This window comes from Micropterus dolomieu, linkage group LG03 (genome assembly GCF_021292245.1).
Source record: "Micropterus dolomieu isolate WLL.071019.BEF.003 ecotype Adirondacks linkage group LG03, ASM2129224v1, whole genome shotgun sequence".
NCBI classification, from domain to species: Eukaryota; Metazoa; Chordata; class Actinopteri; order Centrarchiformes; family Centrarchidae; genus Micropterus; species Micropterus dolomieu.
In genome coordinates this window covers 31,842,289-31,865,958 of record NC_060152.1, presented here as the reverse complement: position 1 = coordinate 31,865,958, position 23,670 = coordinate 31,842,289, and the positions used below count along the sequence as shown (strand labels likewise).

At 41.0% G+C, this 23,670-nt stretch overlaps 2 protein-coding genes across 4 annotated transcripts in view; both read left to right on the top strand.

Moving 5' to 3' along the window:
* Positions 1-3,025: 3,025 nt before the first annotated feature.
* On the top strand, positions 3,026-19,001 carry LOC123968696 (pituitary tumor-transforming gene 1 protein-interacting protein). 2 transcript variants are annotated; one of them, XM_046045588.1, is made up of 7 exons: positions 3,029-3,314; positions 3,578-3,624; positions 4,025-4,133; positions 6,742-6,850; positions 8,432-8,497; positions 14,045-14,091; positions 18,534-19,001. In XM_046045588.1, the coding sequence occupies exons 1-7, from the start codon at positions 3,200-3,202 to the stop codon at positions 18,581-18,583; spliced, it is 543 nt and encodes a 180-aa protein (XP_045901544.1). In that variant the 5' UTR covers positions 3,029-3,199; the 3' UTR covers positions 18,584-19,001. The 2 variants fall into 2 exon arrangements, with proteins under 2 accessions (XP_045901545.1, XP_045901544.1); XM_046045589.1 differs by lacking the exons at positions 14,045-14,091; positions 18,534-19,001 and adding an exon at positions 9,500-9,635 and having other exon boundaries at positions 3,026-3,314.
* Positions 19,002-21,482: 2,481 nt separating this feature from the next.
* The window catches only part of cdk14 (cyclin-dependent kinase 14), a 206,269-nt gene continuing 204,081 nt past the window's right edge, over positions 21,483-23,670 (top strand). For both annotated transcript variants that reach the window (XM_046045391.1, XM_046045392.1), the window contains exon 1: positions 21,483-21,917. In XM_046045391.1, the coding sequence (XP_045901347.1) occupies positions 21,824-21,917 (94 nt within the window). In that variant the 5' untranslated portion in view covers positions 21,483-21,823. The remainder of the gene's footprint in view (positions 21,918-23,670) is intronic.

The window sequence follows — 23,670 nt, the reverse complement described above, 5'->3', positions numbered from 1 at the left end:
CATCAAAAAGGTCCATGACAAAGTTTATTTTTAAAACTGTGATGCTGCTAAACTGTATACACAAGACACAGAGTAAAAGGGAAATCTTTGTTTGCGTCCCACAAGCGCGAGCGTCCACGCTGTGTTCTCTCTGTCTTTCTCTCCCTAGTTTCTCCTCCTGTGCTGGACCATCTCCCTCTCTCTCTTTCGACTGTGGCTGTGCGCCTCATTCCAGATGTTTGGATCTGGATCTTTTTTTTTTTATATTGACTTTTTGTAGAAATGCAAGTTCATTGTTTTTTTAACACTGGAGGGGACATTATTAAGCGGAGGGTCTTGGGGACCTCCTTCTAAAATTTTGAGGATTAAACACTTCATTTCCTGCCTTCTGGAGAAAATTTCTGCACCAATTTCTGCATCAATTTATGTTGAAATGTCTTTATTTATATAGCGTAAAGGGAAACACAAAATTCAAATATAAAAATTCATTAATTGGCAGTTAATAGAATATAACGCAGTAAGGCTGTCATGCAATCTGACTTGCTTTTAAATATGTATTCTCCTGTAGATTAGCTTTTCTCATTTAAATGCTGAGTCAACACAAATTATTTAGTCTTCCCCCTCTTTTGTTTGGAGAAGAAAACTCTTCAAATGTGCAGTCGTGGCACATTTTTACCTCAATGATAAATTAATTAATTTTCATTCAGTTAGAAACTTCTGGACTTAATAGCTCCTGTGTTTCAGCAGGTTTTCTGCACATGTTCAAAACTTTCTGCACATTCAAAATCCCTCCCACCTGAAATGTCGAGAAAAAAGACTTAATATTACACAAATAACGTCATCAATTAATGAGAAGTCATAATATTTTTACTACCTGCCCTATACTCTGCTGCTCATTAGCCTGCGTTGTTGCTCAGCTGATACAGACACAGAGCTGAACGAAACTAACACAAAAAAACACAAATCCGCACACATGCTAACTTCAGCACCTCTGATAAAGTGCAGCTCCCAGTCCCAAACAGAGCAAGTTTGTTTATCTGCAAATCTGGATCTAAGGATAGAGGGTGCAATATTTCCTCTTGGATAAAGCTACCAGCCGGGGCCGGCTCAGGTGAACATCCCTTAGTTGTGCTGCTATGGGCCTAGACTGCTGTGAAACTTCCCATGATCCCCATGTTCCTCTCTTTCTTGAGATTCTTTACTTTTTCTTCAGACAAATTTCAAATCCAACCTACAATATTGGAAACAAGGGTACATTCTGAGTTAACATCAGTATGGGGATTTTGCCCATGCCCATAGCCGCATGTGCCCGTGGCAAGCTAGCACTTGGTATTTTGCATGCAAAAACTGCACTTGCTAGTCCAGAGACCTGTGTGCACTGTTTTGATTGTGAAAGACAACTCTGGAGAGATGTGTAGTGTTCTTGTGGAAGGTGCTGGGAAACTCAGCCACATGTGGAGCTCCTCTGTTGTCCGAAGCCATAAAGTCCTCCACGGAGCTGCAACCTTACCAGGCCAAGGATCTACATCAGGCCCTATAGAAGAAGGAGAAAATAGGTAGTCTCTCTCCCAGTCAGAAACTTTGTTTTCTGGGTTTGGAGTTGGATTCTATGAATCGGGCCTGGTTATCGTCTCAGAGGATAGCTGCCTTCAATTGAAATCACTATTTCAGCTGCATTGCACTGTCCATCTCTGTCAGTGCCAGCGCCTACTGGGATTTAAGACAGTTCCTCTGGGCTCGCTGATGATGTGGAAATTCCAGCACTGATTGCATGCCAAACAGATATTCTCCACTCATCACAGAGACAAGATCATGTGGGTCCTTGGGACCTTCTCTACAAGAGTTTTCCCCTGATAAGGAGAGGAGACTGCACCCGGATGTAGTGCAAGAGATATGGGAACGGTTTGGCAGGACCACTGTCGATCTGTTTGCCTCAAAAGAAAACACACACTGCCACACACTGGCACACTATGTTCACCGGACAGGAGGTCGGCCCTCGGTTTAGAGCCCTTGGCCAATCAGTGGCCAGGGACCTACCTATAAGCGTTTCCTCTGGTTGTGTTAATCCAAACACACTGAAGTGGGCGCATCCAGGGGGATTATCTATGATTCTGATTGCTCCTCACTGGCTCAAGAAGGTGCGGTAGCAGAGATCATGACACTACTGTAGGGGAGACCTTGATCCCTTCTTTTGCACAGGGATCTGCTGTCTCAGACCCAGGGGCAAATATGGCACCCCTGCCCCGAAATCTGAGATCTGTGGGTCTGGAGAAACTGGTGGCCTCAAGATTGCCTGTCAATGTTATTGACATAACACAGAGTGCCAGAACAGCATCAACAAAAGGGCTGTATATGCTTACGTGGCTTATATTTAAGTTATCGGTGAGAGAAAAGGAATAGTTTTCCTTTCCAAACTCTGTGGTGGATATGTTGACCTTTCTCCAAGAATTGCTGAGGAAATGTCTTTCCTTTTCCACAATAAAAGTCTGTCTGTCAGCTATCTCCACCTGCCATGTGGGATTTGAGGGAAAATCTCTTGGGTCTCATCCTCTGGTGGCATGTTTTATAAAGAGTGTATTGCTTAAGACACCAAGATCTATATGGTCCCTCAGTGGGACTTTGCTTATTATTGGCCTTGACAGAAGTTGTGAGAGAATTTCTACAGGTTGGTCTTGCAGGGATACAGATACTGATATTTTGTGACTCATTTCCCTCCCCCAGGGAACTCAGTTCTTTAAAAAAAATATCCCATGACATGGGCAACCATATGTCTGTTTACTGAATGGCTAAAGTGTGTCTACTATTAAATAGCCTTCTGTAAAATAATCACAGTGAGGTCTCACAGCCACTTTCAATGAAAATGTAATCCAAACGAATATTTATTGAAATGAATAAATACATCAGAAATTATTATTATTATTATTATTATTATTATTATTTAAATGTTGAGAATGAGCGCAGCTCTGTCGGTCAGAAACTAAGCAGGCGTTCGTTTGTGTCTTTTGTTAAACTCCTCCCGTCCGGGCTGTCAAGATTATAGCAAACGCGCTAACCCCACCCAGGAAATGACAGCGGTAGATCCAAGGGGAAAGAAACAACAGTGTTTATAGAGAGTCACGGAGAACAAGAAAGGCAAGCCTCCAGTTTCGACTCTCGTCTTGCAGATATTCTGTAGTTTTAGACGCAGTTAAGCTTCCCGAGCTGTTCTGTGGTTTTAAAGATGTTATCTTTTAAAACCGAGAGACAAACACTGACCGCGGTGCTCTTTGGTGCCGTCGTGCTGTGTGTTAGCTTTGTTAGCCAGGGAGAATGCCAAACACCACCACCATCAACTCGTAAGTACAATTTTAGTTTGAAAAGTAGTAACTTGCAGTTGTTTTTACAGTGGGCAAAGGTAACATTTGACCTGGTAAAAAGATACTTTAATGCCAGTTTATAAGTAGGTTTGTAGCAACATTGGTAAAATGGTATCATTTTGTAAATACGTCACGTTTGAATGTGATCGCAGCTGGCTGCTGGGCTTTAACTGCTAGCGCTGCTTTAAGGGCTTTTCGTTACTTTCGAGTAGTTAACCTTTTGTGTTTTTCTCTCTTTTCAGCTTGCTCTGCTTACAAAAGCTGTGACTCCTGTGTTCCACACGCCAAGGTAAGGCTGCCAAGAGTAATATGGGTGCAGTTATTAGAAAAGATAAGCCCACACCTTTGCCTGAACATGTCAGGCTGCTGTCATAAAGTGGAATTTAATGGCCCCGTGTTGGTCTGCACATTCAGCGGGTTAAGTTACACATCCTCCCACATCATGAATAACTAAATCCAGTAAAGCAGTGACCCCAAAAGGCAATTGTTTAGGTTTACTTGCTTCCATCAAAATAAGCTGAGGTGGGCCTTTCAAAGCAAAGGACAAGTGGCCAAGAGAAGCAAGGAATCCTAAAAAGTTTAAATGATATGTTAAAGTTAAGTTTAATCTTTGTATACCAAATGGACTCTTTAGATCTTAATAGAACTGCAACATGCAGGGGGTTAATCTTTGTGTCTTGTCTCCACAGTGTCTGTGGTGCTTAACCAACAACAACTGCACAGAATACCCAGTGAGCTGGCTGCTGCCTCCAGCGTCAGTGTGCCAGTTGTCTCAGGCCCGTTGGGGAGTGTGTTGGCGTGAGTTGATCAGTTGTTTTTATGATGTGAAAGATGGTGACTATACCTGCTTTTCTATTTCATTTGTCACTTCACAAGACTGCAATCAGTAATCCCACTGGTCTAGCCCAAAGAGGTGTTCCTCGCTGGAAAATAAAAAGCTTTCATTGGATTACATTGGAGAAGGAAACTGGTGGACAGAATAATCAAGTGGTATTCAGTAATAAAGGTTTTGCATTTCAGAGAACTCTAGACGGTGCGTGATAATGTAATGGCTCAGTATTGTGAAGATGTAATACTTTATTGCAATTTTAACATGCAAAACAAAGCGTATACACTCAGACGCTGTAAAAGTACATACAACATAAAAATAAAAACAGTGCAACTACAAAAAGAAAAGTTAACTGTGTTGTCACATGACCATGTAAAGGTAGAAGTCCTAAAATGATTTAGCTCCATAAAATACTAGTAGGTTAAAATTCAGATGCAAATAGCTAAAGTATATGTGCAGTGGTGGGAGGTTCTGTTAGACAAACAATGCAGTGTTGGAGCTGAGGAGAACAATTTGTAAGTTGGTTGTGTGAGTGGAGCCCAAGCTCTCTGTTCCTCTTACTCTAATGAGTCATCTTTGCACAGGGGAGCTTGCAACTAGCAGTCAACTTTTTATAGAAGTGAGCCATTGCCTCTCTGTGCGCACCAAAACATTCTCAGTAAAATCAGCGGTGGTCAAAGAGTTCCCCTAACTTCTGAGAAGCCAGCCAGATGGGGAAAGTAGCCAGCTAAGGGATTATTGTTCTTGCAAATTCTCATTTTTAACCAGATTAATAAACAAAGCTCTAACATGTGTTACACATTTTATCAAAGGCGCCAAACTTAGTTAGTTCTTAGAAATACATACAGAAGATTAGCACCGCTCAAACTGTTGAACCGTGAAGCAGATGCTGTGTACATGCAGGGAAAATAACTGTAAATATGTAAGTAAATGAAACCACTTTTATAGATTCAACATATTTCAGTATTCAATATTTAAATGTTTAACACAGAAATCCACATTTCACACACATAAAGTTAGAAAAGACACTTTCAACACATGATCAACGTCTACACGTAGACTTACACAACATTTCTAATACAGCGATAAACACTGGTCTATAAAGAGAAGCTGACTTTACATTGGATCCACTGTCACAGTGAAGTAGTTGCATTATGACAACATAACTAGATTCTCTCTCTAAAAGCTGTCCCACTGTCACCTGCTGTTTAGGTCTCCTACTTTTTATTCATTTCACTTATTTTTACATTTCCCCACCCAGTAAGGCTCACAGGTTGCACTGGTGGATGAAATGGAAATGTAACCAGGGGCTCACGTCCGTGTTGTTCTTTGTCAGTCCTGCCTGGTTTGTTATTTTAATGATTTGTCCAGATTATTGGTGGAGAGAGAACACACGCTCTGAGCCTCCAGTGTTGCGGTGCATAGGACTAGATAACTTGTTACCTATTTTAAAAACTTCCTTCCTGTCAAACTGAAAATAGTGACAGCTGTGAAGCCACTTGTCTTTGTTGGGTGGTTAATGTCACTGTAAGAGCAGTAGGGCAAAGAGTTGTTGCCATGTCAACAAACAGCCACAAAATGTTCTCTTTACAATAAATTCAAATGAGTAATTATAAAATAAGGGCACAAGTCCATGTTTGTTTTTTGTTTTTTTAAACCTGTCCTGCCCAGCAGCCTGGTATAGAGTATAATGACCTGGATGGTCCATGTACCTTTTTACGCGTTTGTGTAACTTAGGTTTTAAGAGTATTGTAGTCTTGATGGGTCTCATCTCCAGACAGGTTGAGATAGTTTTAACATGTTTGTTGGTGAAGTCTGGGTATTTTACACAAAAAAGATCTCTTCACAGGAAGTAAATTAGGGTTTCACTCATTGGTGCAATAGATAGTAAGGATAAAAGGCTTTCAAAACAACACTAACAGATACAAAGTATAAACATTTTAATGTCTTGAATGAGCTACAGGGTAGTTATAGGAAGTTGATGTAAAGTCATTACGGACTGGCCACAAACGCCTCACTAGCTTCCTAGCTACTACAATTACTGAAGAAAATGACATAAGTACATATAATAATGGGCCAAATTGCAACCTTTCAGTTTTTAAAAGCTGTGTTGTTGTTGTGCTTTTTTTATTTTTTTGCTCAGCTTCCTTTAAAATACTAAAGTAATAGTTGATTTTTGTAGGAAAGCTGACCCACTATGCCTCACAGAATCAGGGAACTAATTAGCATTCTTTGTCTCACCGTGCTAACATGTATTTCTGATAAACATTATACTGCTGCTGGGGTGGATCCTGGCCTTGACACAAAGTCCCTATCTGATTAGGTCTTGTTTGACATCTTAGTTATGTTTTCACTGGAAATGGAAGTGGAGTGTGTTTTTATCATTCAGTGTGATGACTTGTAGTGTTGCTGACATGTCAGCAGGTGGCAGCATTGCCAAACAAGTGGAGTTCTGATTGTCATTAATGGAAAAGAGCGACCCAAAGTTTGTGGTTTCATTTATGACATGGCCTCAGAATAAATCCTGCTCCTGTAAAGAATATGAATATTAATTATTTGTCTCCTTGTGTGATTCAGTGAACTTTGAGGCCCTGATCATTACCCTCGCTGTCCTGGGTGGAACCATCCTCATCAGTATCGTCGCCTGCTGCTGCTACTGCTGCTGCTGCAGGAAGCGTCAGTCAGGGTAAGGGCACATGACACGTCGGTGGCATTTAAGCACAACTGTAACGTGTTTTTGAGTGAATAAAGTATCAGAAAGATGTTTCACTTGACAAAAGTTATGCAAGTTATGCTAGCTAGACTGAGACCAACAACACGACCTCTTCAGGAGAGGTTATAATGCAGTCCAATGCAACACACCAACCCTGACTACAAACTCTTTGACACACAGTGTCAAACTGAACATGATGAGCCTCCTAAAGACAGCATTTACTGTAGTGCTATTGTAAAGGATTGCTTTAATACCTAATAAATAGGCAATTTGGTGTAAAGGCCAAACATTTTAATAAAGCACAGAATCCCACTCTGGGTTAAGTATCAACCAGTTCTGAATTGGAAACCTAACCTAAACAATCAAAGAAGAAAAAAGATAAACACCTAGTGATAATGTATAACCTGAATCCACTGTGTCAAGCTGGACACGCAGACCAATGAACTGGTGGGTGACCAACTGCGAATTGGACAGTGCTTAGTTAGTTTTCAAAATGGCGGCCGGGTCAGAAAGTTTTCATATTTGAGATAAACGGTACACTAAAATATTTTCTGAAAATATTTGAGGGGAGAAATAGGCAATCCAGTAACAAAATCTTGACTAATGTTTGATCAGCACTGCCTAGTTTGAAAGTTAGATCTGAGTTTTGTGAACCGGCTGCGTTGTGCTAGACAGGCTAATTTGTTTAAATGGAAATTTGGAACGGCGAACAGCTGGTCAACTCGCTGCGGTTTATCCATCATCAAATGAACAGTATCTGTAGGACTTGATATGTCCAGCGTGTCTCCAGCTTTAGCCACGTCTGTGAATGAAAGTTATACCTCTGTGACATTACTGCGGTGCTCAAAGAAATGGAGTTCTTAACGGCCATTAGTTGCTGTTAAGTGCAGTGAAGCTCTTGAGTTGAGCACCCTTGAATGAGGGCTACATTCACTCGCCGCTGTTCCTCTTGCAGCTTCATCATTTTAGCTTCCTTTACAAGACCAACTGCGTGTGGCGCCGTCATTGTGCTGGAGTGAAATGAAAACGTCACGTCCGTAGTCAATCAGCTGCAGGCCAGCTTGTCACACACTGACAGTCCCGTGGGTGTAGGAGTCTCGTTCATGTCTGTCATTTGACAGAAACAAATGGGATGAAGAGCATGCCTGGAACACACACATACACAAACACACTTGACACACACCTGGAGCATCCGTTTACTTAAATAGACCCTGTAGGTACATTCACCTACAGGCAATTTTATTTTCTCACCTCCTGATTTCTCAGTTTCTGTTAAATTAGGTAATTCCATTATCAAAGGTGTTTCTGTTACACAACCTCTCACTTTGAACATGAATTTCCTTTGTTTCTGTAGCTGTAGAGACGATTTATGAATCAAATATAAATCCGGCTCGGGGGGGGGAATTTGAACCACTGTAACTTCTAGGTTGGTATCCTTTGTATCCCTCAAGCAAATGTGGGAATTTGCAGATGTATGTAATTTGTCACTTCCAGATGAGTGTGTTTTTGTTGTTCTGTAATTCTGAAACTCTGTTTATGTCTCCCTATTTTAAGCCCTGACAGAGATGAGGAGAGATTTGCCAGGAGGAGAGAGGAGATCAAACAGCGCGCTGAGGAACGGTAAGTACTTCACTCCAGGCTGAAGTAAAAACAGGTCGAAGCTGTCAGTAACAAATTATAACTCTTTATTTAAAAAACAGCTTCCCTTGGCAGCATGTGTCTCTGCATTTAATAAGTCTATGAGTGAAAGCAGTATTGTTCTAAGGAGAGGTCTTTCTGTTTTTTCTGTTTGGTTGTCATGACTAATGCAGTGCCGCTCCCCTCTGGTTCAAGTGAATACCACAAGTAACTATTTGTAAATGTAGTAGAGATATGACTGAAATCTTTGCAATATTTTTGCAATATTAGCAGGATTTTTTTCTTATAGATATATTGAATGTTAGCAAAGTCACAGATAAAGTAATAATGAAGTATCATTACACCAGACAAAACTATTCACTTGTGTAAAACAACTTATAGTGTTGAATTAAAGCCTAGCCTTAGAATATAGATGTATTTGATTGTTTCCTAATTTATTGTCTTCAGTTAGAGAGAAGAGAGCGCATACCCAGTAAATGTCAGGGTATTGAAGTGTGCAAAATATCAAGCAGACTAACTAAGGCATGGCCACTTAAATGTACATTGTTTATGTAGCGCCGTCTGTTTGTAATATGCCATCGTGTAGGTCCCCCTTTTGCCTCCAAAACAGCTCATTTGGTGCACATGTCCTCTAAATTTACAATTGCAGAAAGAGTTCCAAAATTATGGAAATGTATGTGACTTAGGACAAGCCTAAAGTGATTGGAGAACCAGTTATAAAGGGTGTATAATAGCAAAAAAGTGCCATCCAGATATTTTCCAAATTTTGTAGAGAATGAATAAAAATCGTAGGATGAATTTTGAAAAAGGGCTTTGTAAACATGTTTAAATGATTGAAAGTCTTTGTTGGCGGAAATGGGTGTGACTTCTATGGATAGGTTTGTGCTGGGCCAAGTAACAAATTTGTCTCAAAATCTCACATTGAAATTATGAGGAAAAAGCAAAATTGATGGTATCAACTGAACCAAAAAGTTCCTCCTTTAGGACGCCGCTGTGGTTTAGAGGTTAAGACACTGACCTGGAACTGCAACGTTGCTGATTCCACTCCAGCTGAAGACCTTTGTTTCTTCTCTGTCCCCTTCATTTCCTGTTGCTCTTTATTAAAGGTATATAAAGCCCATGAAAAGTCACTTCCTTGACCATTGCCTTTTGACTAAATTTCATTGAAAACCTTCAGTGGTTTTTCAGACATCCTGTTATTTGTCACAGAGACAGTAACAGGACCAAATACAAAACCTCCTTGGTCGAGTTAATAGCAATAACTACTCATATTAATTGGTCATTTTCATATTAAAATTTCAACTAAAGGACCATAGTAAACTAAAACTAGCAAACCATGCTAATACACATTTGTCCATATAATACAAGTTTAATATAAATACTATCAGAGTATCTGTATCATCACAGCAAAGTGCAATTAAATAACTTCTGTTATGAATTGCCGCTATATCAATTGAATATCTGTGAAGTAAAAAAAAAAAAAAAAAGACCTAAAAATCTAATCCCATTCGTTTAATAAATTGGGTGTTTTTGCCGCTCTATATCCCAGCAGGACCTACATGGGATTTCCTACAACGGAAGAGTTTATAGTCCCCAACAAAAGGGCCCGTTGTATGTTTGAGATTCAAGCAACTGGTTTGTGTGCCCCAACAAATCCATGTCCCAGAGGAGGAGCTCAGTGTTCCTCTACTCGCATCCCAAAACACCAATTGGATTGTCGAGGCTGAGCAGCTGCTCTTTGGTAATGTGGTCATAAATAGAGTGGGCTACATCCTGAGGAGGGCCGTCCACTGTCAAAGAAACAGTGTGTTAGTCACTGAGTCAAACAGCACTGTGTTTTATAGCAGCCAGTAGACATGGAAGCCTTCCTCTTCCTGCACTCCATAAATGTTTCAGCCTCCTCTTCCTGTGTAGTGCCTGCGCTCCCAGTGTGTCATCCTTCGAGGACGGCTGGGTGATGTGTGGGGAAGCAGGGCATTCGTGCAGAAAGATAGTCAGTAACTGGTTTATCATTAGAGCCCTGGTTCTGTGTGTGTGCGAGAGAGCCTGCGACTTAAATTATCCAACCTCTGTGAGCTTTTCTCTCACGTGCCAAAGGATGTAGTCCGACTCTCCTGCAGTGAGCATGATCAAATCTCCGAAGTCAGAGTTAGTGCAGTGACCTATATAGATGCAGTTCACGTTGTGAACAGGACATTCAGAGAAGATCGGACCCATCCACGGAAAGTCTAGTGCCTCTATACACTGCTGCCTGGCCCCTCAAGAGCCATCACACAGCACTGAGCCTTCACTGTCATCTGTCGGCGGGGAACAGCTCCCAGGGGGGATGGAGCTTTCTAATGCTAAGTGATTTGCTTTTTAAAATGACATTTCCATATTAGAAACACAGAATTAGGTATTTTTATTCAGTGTTTCGGATCCTTTTGAAACTTTATGCCACCGAAACCCTATTGAATACCAAATAATGAAAATCTTTATTTTTAGCAGCTCTCTGACATTTCTCTTACAACTTCTTAAGCTGGTGTTGTGCTTCTCCAAACATAGACTATGGTTGTGTATGTGAGTGTTTTCTTTGTTGTTTTTTTACAAGTTTGAGATGTGTACGGATTGAGGGTGCAATGTACATATCCACTAGGAAGAGTGTCACATTTGAAGAAAACGTAGAAGAAATCTTTTTGTTTATTTACACACATGGATGTGATGATGACAAGATTGTAAATGGTATTAGGTGCCTTGAAGAGGAATCTAACTTATACTATACTGTTATAGAATCACTTGTGGCAGTGCAATGCTGAAACATACACCCACACTCTGAAAGTAAAAATAGAGAGAACTTCCCGACAGGATGTTGGATCAACCCAACCGGCTTGCTTGATGCGCAGATTCACGCTACCCGCTGTGGAGATTTGGTGGTGTCTGCGACCCACGGTGACCCATATAACACTTCTTTGCCTGGTTTGCAAAGTTGTTTACCTGCACCTCAGCAGAAGCATAATTCTAGCTTTAGAAGTCTGCACAAAACAGATGTTTTAATCCCGATCCGTTCCCACTCGCGCTGCTAAAAGTGAGATCCAAATCCACCTTGTAGTTTTCCTCCCTCAGAAAGAAAGCAGCCCACACCTATTCTTTGAAGACCCCCTTTTGGATACCAGAAAAACAAGTACATGGATTGAATCGTCATCATACATTTAAATGTAATTTACAACATCAAAACATGAGCTGCTTGTTACTTTACAGGCATGTTTCTTAGCATGTGCTGTGCAAATTAAAATTGTATTTTGAATTTAGCCTCAACTGCATGTCGAGTCACAAAACACACATTGTTCTTCTTTTATATTGGTGGTGAACTTGAGAGCAAGTTGGGCTTCCTCGTGTTTTCTTCACTAAAGTGTTTTTTCTTCTGTCTCTCTGAGAAGAAATCTGCCATGTCAGTTTGCTGTCTGAATAAATCTTGCTAACCTCAGTCTTGGTAGCCTCAGCATCAGGGCGCTCATGTTTGTTTATAGTTCTGTTCAATCACATTTATTTCCACCACACTTTTTCCACCCTGGTGATCGGCACGACCGCTGCAATAACTGAAGCAAGCAGTGGGATACATGTTTAATAGCAGTAACACTTCACTAATAATAATAATTTTTATTATTAACTTTATTTGTGGAGCACTTAACCAAACAAAGTGCAAAGTGTCTCACAAGAGACACAGTGTGAAAGATGACATGAGGGGCAAAATAAAATAATAAAAACATGAAATTAACAGGCAGCTCAGATAGAATCAGGATATGCTTTCTGATAAAACTACATTTTTTAGAAGAGACTTAAAAGAAGTACCCTCTCACTAACAGTAAGTTACTCTGTCGTATCTCATCATGATAAACAACCTGGCTTATCTGAACCTTAAACTCAGAAGCTCTATCCCAGCTGAACTAGACAGATCAAACAGACCGTGATATAAAACAGAACTATGTACAGGCACGATCGTGGTTCATACAAGGTCAGAATGTTCTCACAGTGAACACGTCCTTACCCAGCAAGGTTTTACTTTATTTTATATAGTTATTACTCCCCATTAACTCGCCGGGCTACTGCAGACCATCGGCCATTGTTAATGGCTCTCGCTGTTTTTACATTTACTCATTTGACGCTTTTATCCAAAGCGACTTACATTTGAGGAACAGCATACAAGCATCAATACAGCAGGAGATCTACAACTGACAATAGATACTAGTAAGGGCTAATAGCACATATGGCATCAATGGGGTAAATACTTAGGGAAAGAAGTAAGAGTTAACAAAAGTGCAGTCAATACCAGAGAATTGTAAGGAGATAGAAGAGGGGCACAGGAAGTGAAGGTTAGGTGTTAGAGGTGTTATAAGAGAGAGTGTTCTCGGAAGAGATGAGTTTTCAAGAGCTTCTTGAAGTCAGAGAGGGACGCCCCTGCTCTGATGGCGTGTGGTAGCTCGTTCAACCATCGTGGTGTCACAGATGAGAACAGGGACTGGGATTGCTTTGTGTGAAGGGACCAGAGCCAGGCGGCGTTCGTTGGAGGAGCGTAGCGGCCGAGAAGGAACGTATTATTGTATTATGGAGTTTAGGTAGATGGGTGCAGACCCAGTAGTCACTCTGTATGCAAGCATCAGTGACTTGAATTTGATTCTGGAGGCCACGGGGAGCCAGTGGAGGTCACTGAGTAATGGAGTGACATGAGTCCTTTTGGGCTGATCAAGAAGCTGGGAATTGTCCTTTTTGCAGCACATCACACATGGACACAGATTATTATTATTATTATTATTATGTAGAAAGAGAAAAAGAGCTAGACAACAATTGTGAATATATTGATAAAACCTGGAAGTGGAGGAGAACCTTCAGCCTCCTCTGGACATGAAGCTCTGTGTTGCTTTCAGATCTATTTTTTTCATATTCCTAAATATCAGTTCATCATTATCAGTATTGATATTAGGATAGGTGTTATCCAGGACTGACACAGAGTATAATAGTCCTGGACGCAGATTCGTAGTGGAAGAGCATATCTTAGGATATGTATGAAATGTGTTGTTATTGTGTGCGTGTGACAGGTTATTAAAATTGTCATTTTCACCTGCTACTGTAGCACCCTTTCCTGTGGCAGCCACTGTAATCTTATATTTACATTTCATTTCCCTAGTTTGATTAGAATGTGATGACCAGCTGGCTGTGTCTGAACCGTGTGACCGCACGTTTAATTCCCCTCTGGCTTTCTGTGGCGCGTGTCTGGGGAAATGAATGAAAGGTGTTCCTTAATGTCTACTTTTAAAATGGGGTGTAACGGGTGCAGAGGTAGGTCTGACACCAAACACGTGTCAGCTTATGACTTCATGTTGACACCTGTTGGTTACTTTATAAAAAGTCAGTGTGGATGTGAAACGGGTCAGAACTAAAACACAAGAAATCAATATTTATTCCTGCTACTGCTTTTTTCCAAATGAACCGAACTACAGGTGTGAAATGACTTAACTTTGATTCTTCTTTTGTTTTTGTTGTGTGTTTTTTCAGGAAGGGGGAGAGAAAGGCGAGGCACGACGAGATCCGCAGGAAGTATGGTATGTACGAATCTTGGCCTACATTGTATTACCATATGTACTGCATTCAGCATCATTAATGAACGTATGACAGATGGTGTGCCCATTTCTCCCTGTGATGTATACACCTGCTGTACTTGAGCTGATCAGTAAGTCTAATGCAGTGCTGGATGTAGACTTAACCCCGCTGTCCGTTCTGAATGTCAGCTGTATCTGGGGATGCAGGTTGAATCGGCTTCAGGTTTTCCAGGACATTGTCATTGACTTGTCATTTCCATACCCTGTGCCAGCAATGCATTATTCAGCAGTAGGTCCTCAGGTAAGGTAATTCAGGTTGAGCATGGGTTACACCAGCTCCTGTCTCCTTAAATCAGTTGGAGCATGATTTATCATACATTGGTGTCAAGTGTAAGTCCCCTCATGACTGTGAGCAGGATTTCACAGGTCACTGAAGCAACAGACACAGGTTTGTCTCTGAACGCAGAGCACTCTTGGTATCACATCCTGTATGGGTGGAGCAAAATGGGGAGAAACGGATGAATCAATAGTCGCCGATTGTACAGGAAACTACAAGCTCAGTTATTCTCCTCTGCAGCAGAGTGGTATTGACCAAACCGCATCATTCTGATTAATTCCTGGCTTTTTGTGATAACACGCCCCCTCATCAAGTTAATTCTGAAGGTCTTGGAACAAAGCAACATCGCTGCAATGAAGTCTGACAAGGCAATTGATGCATCTTTTTTTCTGTATAGGATTTCTGGATAATTACGAAGCATTTAATTTGCACATTAAAGTCCAAGTCTCCCCATTAGCTCAAAAAGACGCTTCCTTTGCTCTGCAAAGCTTTCACCGTCACTTTGTACCACTCGCTCTCTTGCTTTCACTCACCCACGCACTCGCACACATTACACACTGTTCCTTAAAATGCTAACTTACTCTGCACCTGTCACATAGAGGTCCTTTGCTAGCCAAGCGTTGAGAGTTGCCATGCTCCCACAGAGTGTGAGTGAAAATCATTAGTTGCGCATTGATATTAATGAACGTATGAAATTTGAATAGCGGCGATCATTCATTTAGGATATAGAGGGGACTCTGGCCACAGACCAGTCGCCGCACTTCCACCCTTGCTCTCGACTACACCCGCTGATTTCTTATTTCTGGACTTGAATTCCTGTCAATAAAAAAATAATCCAGTAATACTGAAATGTCTGAATTTTAAGAAGCCAGGGTCACAAACATTTTCAGATCCATAAACCTGAAAATTGTCTGAAACTTCTTTGATGTTGCCGTGCTCCCAGCCCTTAGCAATCAACTCGATGACTACAATGTTGTTGGCACTGAGAGGAATAATCATTCTAAGAAATCAGAATTACCCATCAAGATGAACTCTCATACTGTGCACTCATCCACGGAATGAGGAAGCATTCAACACACACACCTTAACATTACACACCAATGTAGCATTACATTTCACAGCTTCGAACAACACGTTGACTGTGTGTGTGTGCATGGTGCCCTTGGCATCATCAGTGTAAGTAAGATGTCAGGTTATGTGTTTTTTAGTGTATGGACAACATGACAGAGTGATGGATGGTGGCCTGTTCCCCGAGCCTCCTGCTCTCATTAGTTTACTTCCATGGGGACAGCGCGGCTCTGCTTTCATCCTCAGTCTGTCCTCTTCTGTAAAACACAATCCAGGGAGCTGCAGTACATCCTCTGTGGGACTACACACTACTAACTCATGTTATTTCCTTAAAGCACTGTCTCACAGTTGAGGTTGAGTCATTGAAGGTGGCCGAAGATTCCTTGAGGGACGGCCAGGAGGTTATTCAGCAAAATGAGAAATGGTTTTACGTCGCTATCAGTCAAAATGATCCCAGCAGGGAAATATGAATTAGAATTACAGGTTTCACTCAAGGCACTGTTATTCCCAGCACGGTGTCACAGCCTGTATAAGCTAGCTGTTGACAGTTCTACAGTTCAGGAGTGACTCAACACTGACCTGGATCTTTCAGACTAAAAGCAGCATTATACTTGCTGCAGATTCATTTTTGTTTGACAAAAAGGATGCAGCTGAAGGTCCGATGTGAAATTTTGGGAGTGAGTTTGACATCACTCTCATGCCTGTGTGTTAATGTGAAACTCCCAACAAATTTACAGTTTAAAGGTGCTGGGGACTTCTGCTGAATATGTAAAACAAGTTGTATAAAGTGTCCTCTGTGAAAATTCAGTGGAGTTAGTCCCATAGTGTTATAGAGCGCAGTGCTACTTTGGTGATACAGTGCTGGAGTCGGGTCATGATTAGCCTAGCTTAGCATAACAATTGGAAGCAAGGGGAAACGGCTCGCCTAGCTCTGTGCACTAATGACTTATTATATTTATTTTGTTTAACATGTACAGAAGCAATAAAAATGAGTGGAGTTACATGTTGGAGCTATTTCTTGCTATTTCCCTTGGATCCAGTCTTAATGCTATGCTAGGCTAACCACCTCACAGGCATAATATTCATATCAATCATTTCATCTCACTCTTGGGAAGAATGCAAATGTTTATTTCCCAAAATGTGGAACTACTCCTAATTCTTTAAATAGCAGCCCTGTTTGACATCAGCATTTAGTGTAAATAAGCGTCTCCATGCTAGTATTTCATGGTCTTAAGGTTTGTTTCCGCTCACTGAGCTAGTTTAGAAATCCTCAAATTCCCTCAGTTGCCTTTGTTAGTCCTTCAGCCCAGCTGCTGTTTTGTCAGCAATATTTCTGGTTGGCCTGGGTTACAGTTAACTCTTTAATCATCATGCACCCCTACTGTCATGGACACATGTTCAACTGTGTTTCTGTTTCAGACAACTTAGATTTTTGTTGAATTTGTTGTTCACATAAACATAAAAAAAACACTTTCTTCACCCCTCAGTGATGCAAACAAAGAAATAGACATCTTTTAGTGTAAAAGGAGCTTATTTTTTACATTGGGATGCTGGGTGGGGAAAGAAACTCTTCAAATATTAAATAAAATGGCCTTTTTTTGTTCTTGTGGTATTCAGTGATGTACTTTTATGACAGATTATAGCAGTCATAGCCACATAGAGGAAGTTAATTTTACAAATTAAGATCAGTTTACTTAAATGGAGGACTACAGTTGTGTAGAGTCTTCTGTGGCTCTGGATGAGCTCTGGGAAAATGCCCTGTGTGATGTCATTGGGGTTACCTCAGCTTGTACATTTAACATGGGATGTAGCATTTGAAAGATGTGGGCGAGGTTCTAATGAAAGACACAGTTGAGTTGCATCATGGGATCTAGTCTTTATAAAGCCTGATGAAACTAAAAATCAGTATAGCCATTTTAGTAAATTTGTTTTGTTTAAAATCTATCTTGCGAGGGTAACCAAGATCTGTCTATGTGACTAACTGGAACAAAAAAAATGAAATTGGTCTGAGCGAGCGTTGGCAGCAGTGAAAAAGAGCTGAAATGTAATCCTTGCGGGCTACTGCGCCCCGTCTAACTTCGCCCACCAAAGTGCTTGTTTGGTTGTTTTTGCCGCTGACGGGCTCGGACTGTATCTGACAACATTGTGGAAAGGATCCCTACAGAGAGAAACCTTTTTTTTTTTTTAGAGTTTTTTTGTTTTTGTTTAACCAGAAACAGTCGCTATATCGCGCTCGTCAAAGCCACCAGATTCCCCTGACAAAACTAGTACTTTTACCTCTGTGGTCTACCGCTGCCTCGATCGGTTTGTTTGTGTTATTGTGTGACTTTAGTGTTTTTAGCCACTTAAACACCAACATCACCCAATAACATAAACATACTAATAACATAAACTAACTAACCCAGGCAGCGGTAGACCAGCATCTCCCATGATATGCAGGGTAAAAATGAATGTTTTTATCAATGGAGTCTGGTTGCTTTTGGTGAGAGAAATATAGCGACTGGTTCTGGTTAAGTAAAATCAAAAAGGATCCTACTCTTTTCTACAATGTTGTCAGACACTTGTTATAACAATCCGAGCCTGTCAGTGGCAAAAACAAGCACTTGCCTGTGAGGATTACGTTGCAGCCTTGTCTCGCTGCTGCCGACTGCAGAGCACCCGCTCAGTACTGGACCAGATTCAAAAAAATGTTGTCCCAATTAGTCACATAGACACGAAAATAAGCTCCAGGTGGAAAAATACCGAAGTTACCCTTTAATGTCTTGAGTACTTGAATTTCTGGGAAAGAATGAAAGGAAGTAGCAGTAGACAGGACAGGCTGAGGAAAAGATTGAATTGGATAACTTACACTATTTTGTCTTTTCACTAAATATCACATTTATACAGGGTGGATTTTCCCCATTCATTTTATCAGCGATCCATGGAAAATGTAGAAAATCTAAGCAGAAGAACACAGCACATCATGTTCCCTGACCCAGCACGAGCTTCTGTGTTCTCATTTGGTCTGCACTTTCTCAGCCTTCCTCTCTCCTCTGTGCAGGTCTGATCGGTGACGCGGACCACCCATACAGCAAGTTTGAGAATGAGTAAAGCAGCTGCACTGGAGGAGTTCCACAGGCAGCGCGTTGAGCTGCTCTTCAGTTTTAGCTTGGAGTGGCGCCTGTTTTTCACACAAACAATGAGACAAATACCCCAGAGTTTAGAATAATCCAGTTAGATACAAATCACCGTTTCACACTTTTCAAACAAAAACAAACCTGTAAAGAATTTATTTTTCCTTGTGATTTGTGATGAGGATGCATTGTTGTGTTTTGGACAGATGTAGAAGCTTGTTTTAAAACTTCCTGCAAAGTTCTTTCGTCTTCTTAAATTAGATTTAGAGTTTTCTCTCTTGAATATTGTAGTTTCATATCGGTCTTTGTACATACAGCAACAATTTATGAAATGCAGAATAATGATTGTACTTAAGATGAGTTCTGACACATGAATAAAAATCTTTCTCTTTTAATAATGAGGTTTTGTTCATTTATTCCATAAAAGCTCAGTTCATTCTTTAATTTACTCCCCAATCCAGTCACACCCACGTGGTCCGAACGGAGACAGACTTATGTAATGGGTTTTGACGTGGACGTTACCTTCAGTCTGGGTGGTTAATGTGCGGATGCTACGGTAACATCAGGTGAGCCCTTGTGTCCTGTTGACATTGGCTTTATTTCCTTGTTGTCTGAGGTCCCACAGACCCTGCCAGTGGTGGAAGAAGTACTCCTATCTTTTTATCTTAAATACAAATAACAATAGCACTTTGTTTAAAAAAATCCTGTGTCACAAGTAAAAGTCCTACATTCAAGATTTTACTTTTACTACTTTAGTTCAAAAGGATTAATAGTAAGTAGACAGAATGGTTCCTTTCTGTGCTTTGGCCTCTGAAATGTAGTCATAATAACACCTGAGTAAATGTACTATGTTATTTTCTGCCACTGGGTCGCATTGCTGTAGTGTTTAAAAAAAATAGCTTTATTCTAATTTCTTCTGACCTTATTAAAAACTGATACGCAGAAAAGGAATGAAGTAGCAACTGTTCCCTTTGCCACAATCTGGAACACGTGTATATTCCCTTACCAAAAAGCCATTCGCAGACAAATAAATGTACAGGATGTAACCCTACAGAATGATGTTACTTATGTTTGGTGTCACTTAGAGGTTGAACCCTTACTAAACAAAAAATCCAATAGACTTAATTTGGGGAGCTAAAATGGCGTCAACACGGGTCACACATGTAGAGGGAAAAGCCAGAAGCAATACATCATTTTCTGTAGCAGACTTCTGAAACATGTCATCAGTTCGAAATCATGATTATAAACAAGTACAGAGCTGTTAATACAATGCTAAGTATTTATTGAGCTGTTGAAGAGGGCCAAGGGTCTCCACAAGGTGAGGGTTAAAGATAAGCTGATTAAAAGGAGCATTATACTCCCAGTCATGACCTTACAAATAACTGCTGAATAATTGGAAGAATTCAGTTAAATATGCATGACTTATTCAGCCTTTGTGTCTTAACCAGTGAAATTGCTCTTCTCATTGATTTCACTCCAAACGGCCTCTAGGGGGACGTTACAGCACCAGAGGAGCTTTCTCTGGTACCTGACAGGATTTAAATGTGGTTACCTCACTGCCATCTGGTGCCACCAGTGTGCAAAGTTACCACAACCCGCCACAGCAACTCAACTTGTTAAAAAAAATAAAAAAACTCAAAAATAATATCCTCTGTTTCACCCTTTTTTCCACAGGCTGTAGAGGTGTTCTGTTCAATCTGTGTGAAATGTGTGTATGCATCATTAACAAACACACTGTAATGAAGGACCATTTCAAACTAATGAAGCTGTGAATTTGTCTCAATTATCCCTGTGCCCCAGTCAAAGTAATTAGGCAGCGGAATGAAAACATCTGAGCCCTTTGCATTCCGGTGAGGTTTCCAGACGGTGCTGGTCTCTAACAGTTTCACCGAGGACCAGAGCCACCACGGAGACATGCTATGGTATACATACGCTGCTGCATTGTTCTTTTGATGCCTCTAAATTACTCATGCAGCTGCCGTGGTGACTGCAGCACAGACATGATCAAATCCGAGGTGCCAGCCAGCACATGAAGACACATGACAGAAGCAGAATAGAGCTCATGAGCTCACTGCTGCAGCATTTAGATTATTGATGCAGGGGTTTGGATAGCTCTGATTTCTTTAATCCCAGAGCTCAATTTAATCCCAACTATATACCATTGTACTTGAACTGACAAAATATGCTGTTATTGTGGCAGAAACGGGCTGCTGGATATTATCATCTAATAGCTGTCTGCAGTAAGTTTTTGCAAAAGGGGCCAGAGAAGACACAAATACTAGATTTGACGAAAGTGAAATTAGGATAAAATCCAAATGGTGCAGAGGTGTCTTAGTAATGGTTTCAAATGGCCACAAAGTATTGGCATGGCATGTAAATATTTTCACCAAATGCATGAGAAAGACGTGGGTCAGGATAACGCAAGCTGTTCTCACCAAATTCCATAGAGATTTTTAGTGGATTTCATTTATTAATGTGTCAAACATGGATCAAATCAGAGCCCTGGTTTATCTGGTTGTTTTCATTAAGCCTAACAGATCAGGTATGATGTTCCCCGGTGAACTCGAATACCGCTGATGAAGCTGATATAGAGGGAATACCCCGACCTGCACACAATGACAGGGTCTTGCAGAGGGCAGCAGCCTCAAGCAGGAGCGCTGACAATCTGGCTCCCCATGAAAATATTCCTCCTCCTGCAACACATTACAAGGCGGTGCTGCCTCTTTGACGGCCAGTCTCCGGGACAAATAGGAACGCGATGCTCCCCGGGAGTCCTCCAATCCTCGCATCCAGGGCGGGGTCCGGGGCTTGAAACTAGAGAGAGAATCCCAAAAATGATATCTAGATTGCGGTGGAGCAGGGAGAGACTGGGACGCTGAGAGAGGAAAGAAAGAAGTCCAAGCTAGATCTCATTTCAAGGATCTTAACCAAAACAAAGACGCACCAGAATTACGCACGCTCTCCAGTTTGGATGCCTCTGCTTCAGCGCGGACTTTTATTGCCTCTTTGGAAATGTAGTTTTTTTTCTTGAGGAAATCTCAAGAAGGCATTTGTTCTTACTAGTTGATGAGAGAAGTGAGAGCCGTTGAGGCTCCGTTTCCTGTTTGCCTTCGCTCTGCAGCTGGGCTGAAGAAGCCCCGCAGGGCTGACTGAACACCGGTCCCCCTTCCCCGCGTCAAACCACCGCCAGTCCGCTGCGAAACTCGGCCGAAAAGAAATGTGCGACCTGATGCCAGCCTCCCAGCCCGCGGAGAAAATCGGCAAGATGAAGAAGTTGAGGAGAACTTTGTCCGAGAGTTTCAGGAGTATTGGTGAGTAACGGGACGTGTTTTTCCATTTTCCAGCCAGTTTCCCGGCTCTTTGTGCAAAATCAGAGTTGAGAAATGTCTCAAGCAGCAGTTCAGACTGGTGCTCCCTTCCGAGGTGATGTCTGGTCACAAGTCGGGGTTAGCAGCCATGGGCAAACCACATCGATTTGGCCTGTCCACATGTCCTTCAGTAGAATGTAGTTCACTCCGGTTTGGGGGGCTGACACAACTGCAGTTGAATTTAAGGTTGACTGATCCTTCCATAAATATCATCAATATTATAGCTTATCATCATCATCATCATCATTATCATGTGTTTTTCAATAGAGTTTCCATCTGACAGGATGTGCTTGACATCAGCATAAATTCAAACTTTGTTTCTGTCCCTGTTTGTCAGAAATAATGTGAACCCTGTGGACTCCACAGTTGTTGTTTTTTACAGTAAAGGAGGTGAAACCATTTCACAAAAGGTGCCAGAACTTCTTGAAGTAGGCACTTTTCCCAATTTATTGTCATTTTGCAAAAATAAACATGATGATATCAAAACTTGACTGTCACAAAAAACAAAGGAATTAAAAAAACCTCACAATTTTTAGCTCTGAAATCAGGAAATGACTAACTTAAACCACATTGTAGGCTATAAACAATTTTTTAAGCATCCCTTAAATTTGGTTATTAATTGAACTGTGAAAAATGCACCACTGTCTCTAAATGACCTCCAACATATCTTTGACATGTCTATACTGTGATTTCTTGTGATCAGCCAACATACTGTACACACTGATGCTGATGTGTCATGTCATATCAGCCAATAAAAGAAGGCATGATGAAAGTAGGTACTGCTACACATTTTATTTTCACATAAATACCAATTCATAGAATGGCCCGACCGATACTGGATGTTTGAGGCCAAAACTCAAAGCAATATTTTTAAAAGCCGATAAAATTTGGTCTGAAATTCAGTTTTTAATGAGTAAACATTTTTAATGAGAATCTCTTAAATGTGGGTATTAATCGATTAATTACTCTATATAATGCTATAGAGTATCAGAAATATTTGAAAAACAGCCCAACTTGACTTATTCTTTTTGTTTGGTGTATCTGACCAACAGTCCAAAACTAAAACATTCAATGAGAAGCAGCATATCTTCACATGTGACAAGCTGGAGCCAGTGAACCTTTGCTTAAAATATGACTTAAACAGTGAATTGATCATCAAAAATGCCGACTAATTTATCTTGTCAGTCCTCTATAAATCAGGACGATACTGGTAAATTGGTCGGCATCTAATTCTTAGCATTATTTATGAAAAATATGGACTATGGTTTATTACAAGATATGTGCAAACTGGAGTTAAATCCCTGCTTCATCATTGTCATCTTCATCTTCACTCCGTTTTTAAATACAGTTCTTCAGTAACGGATGCTGTGCGGCTAAAGTAAGCTCATGTGTGACTCGGAACAAAAACCATCACAGACACCCAATCACATCACTGATTGTCAAGGTGCACTCATCATATCTCATTGTATCTCTCTCTCTCTTTCCCTTATTTTTTCTCTTTCATACTCATGCATACACATCCTGCTGCACACATACACACACACAAACACACACGCAGAGTGCCTTGGCAGTGATCTTCACAGGGTTCAGTGGCCTTTGAAGCAGTGTGTGTGTGTGTGTGTGTGTGTGTGTGGAGAATGAAAAGCTGGATGCAGCCTATAAGGAGAACTGAACAGGAGTGGGTTGGGGTTGATGC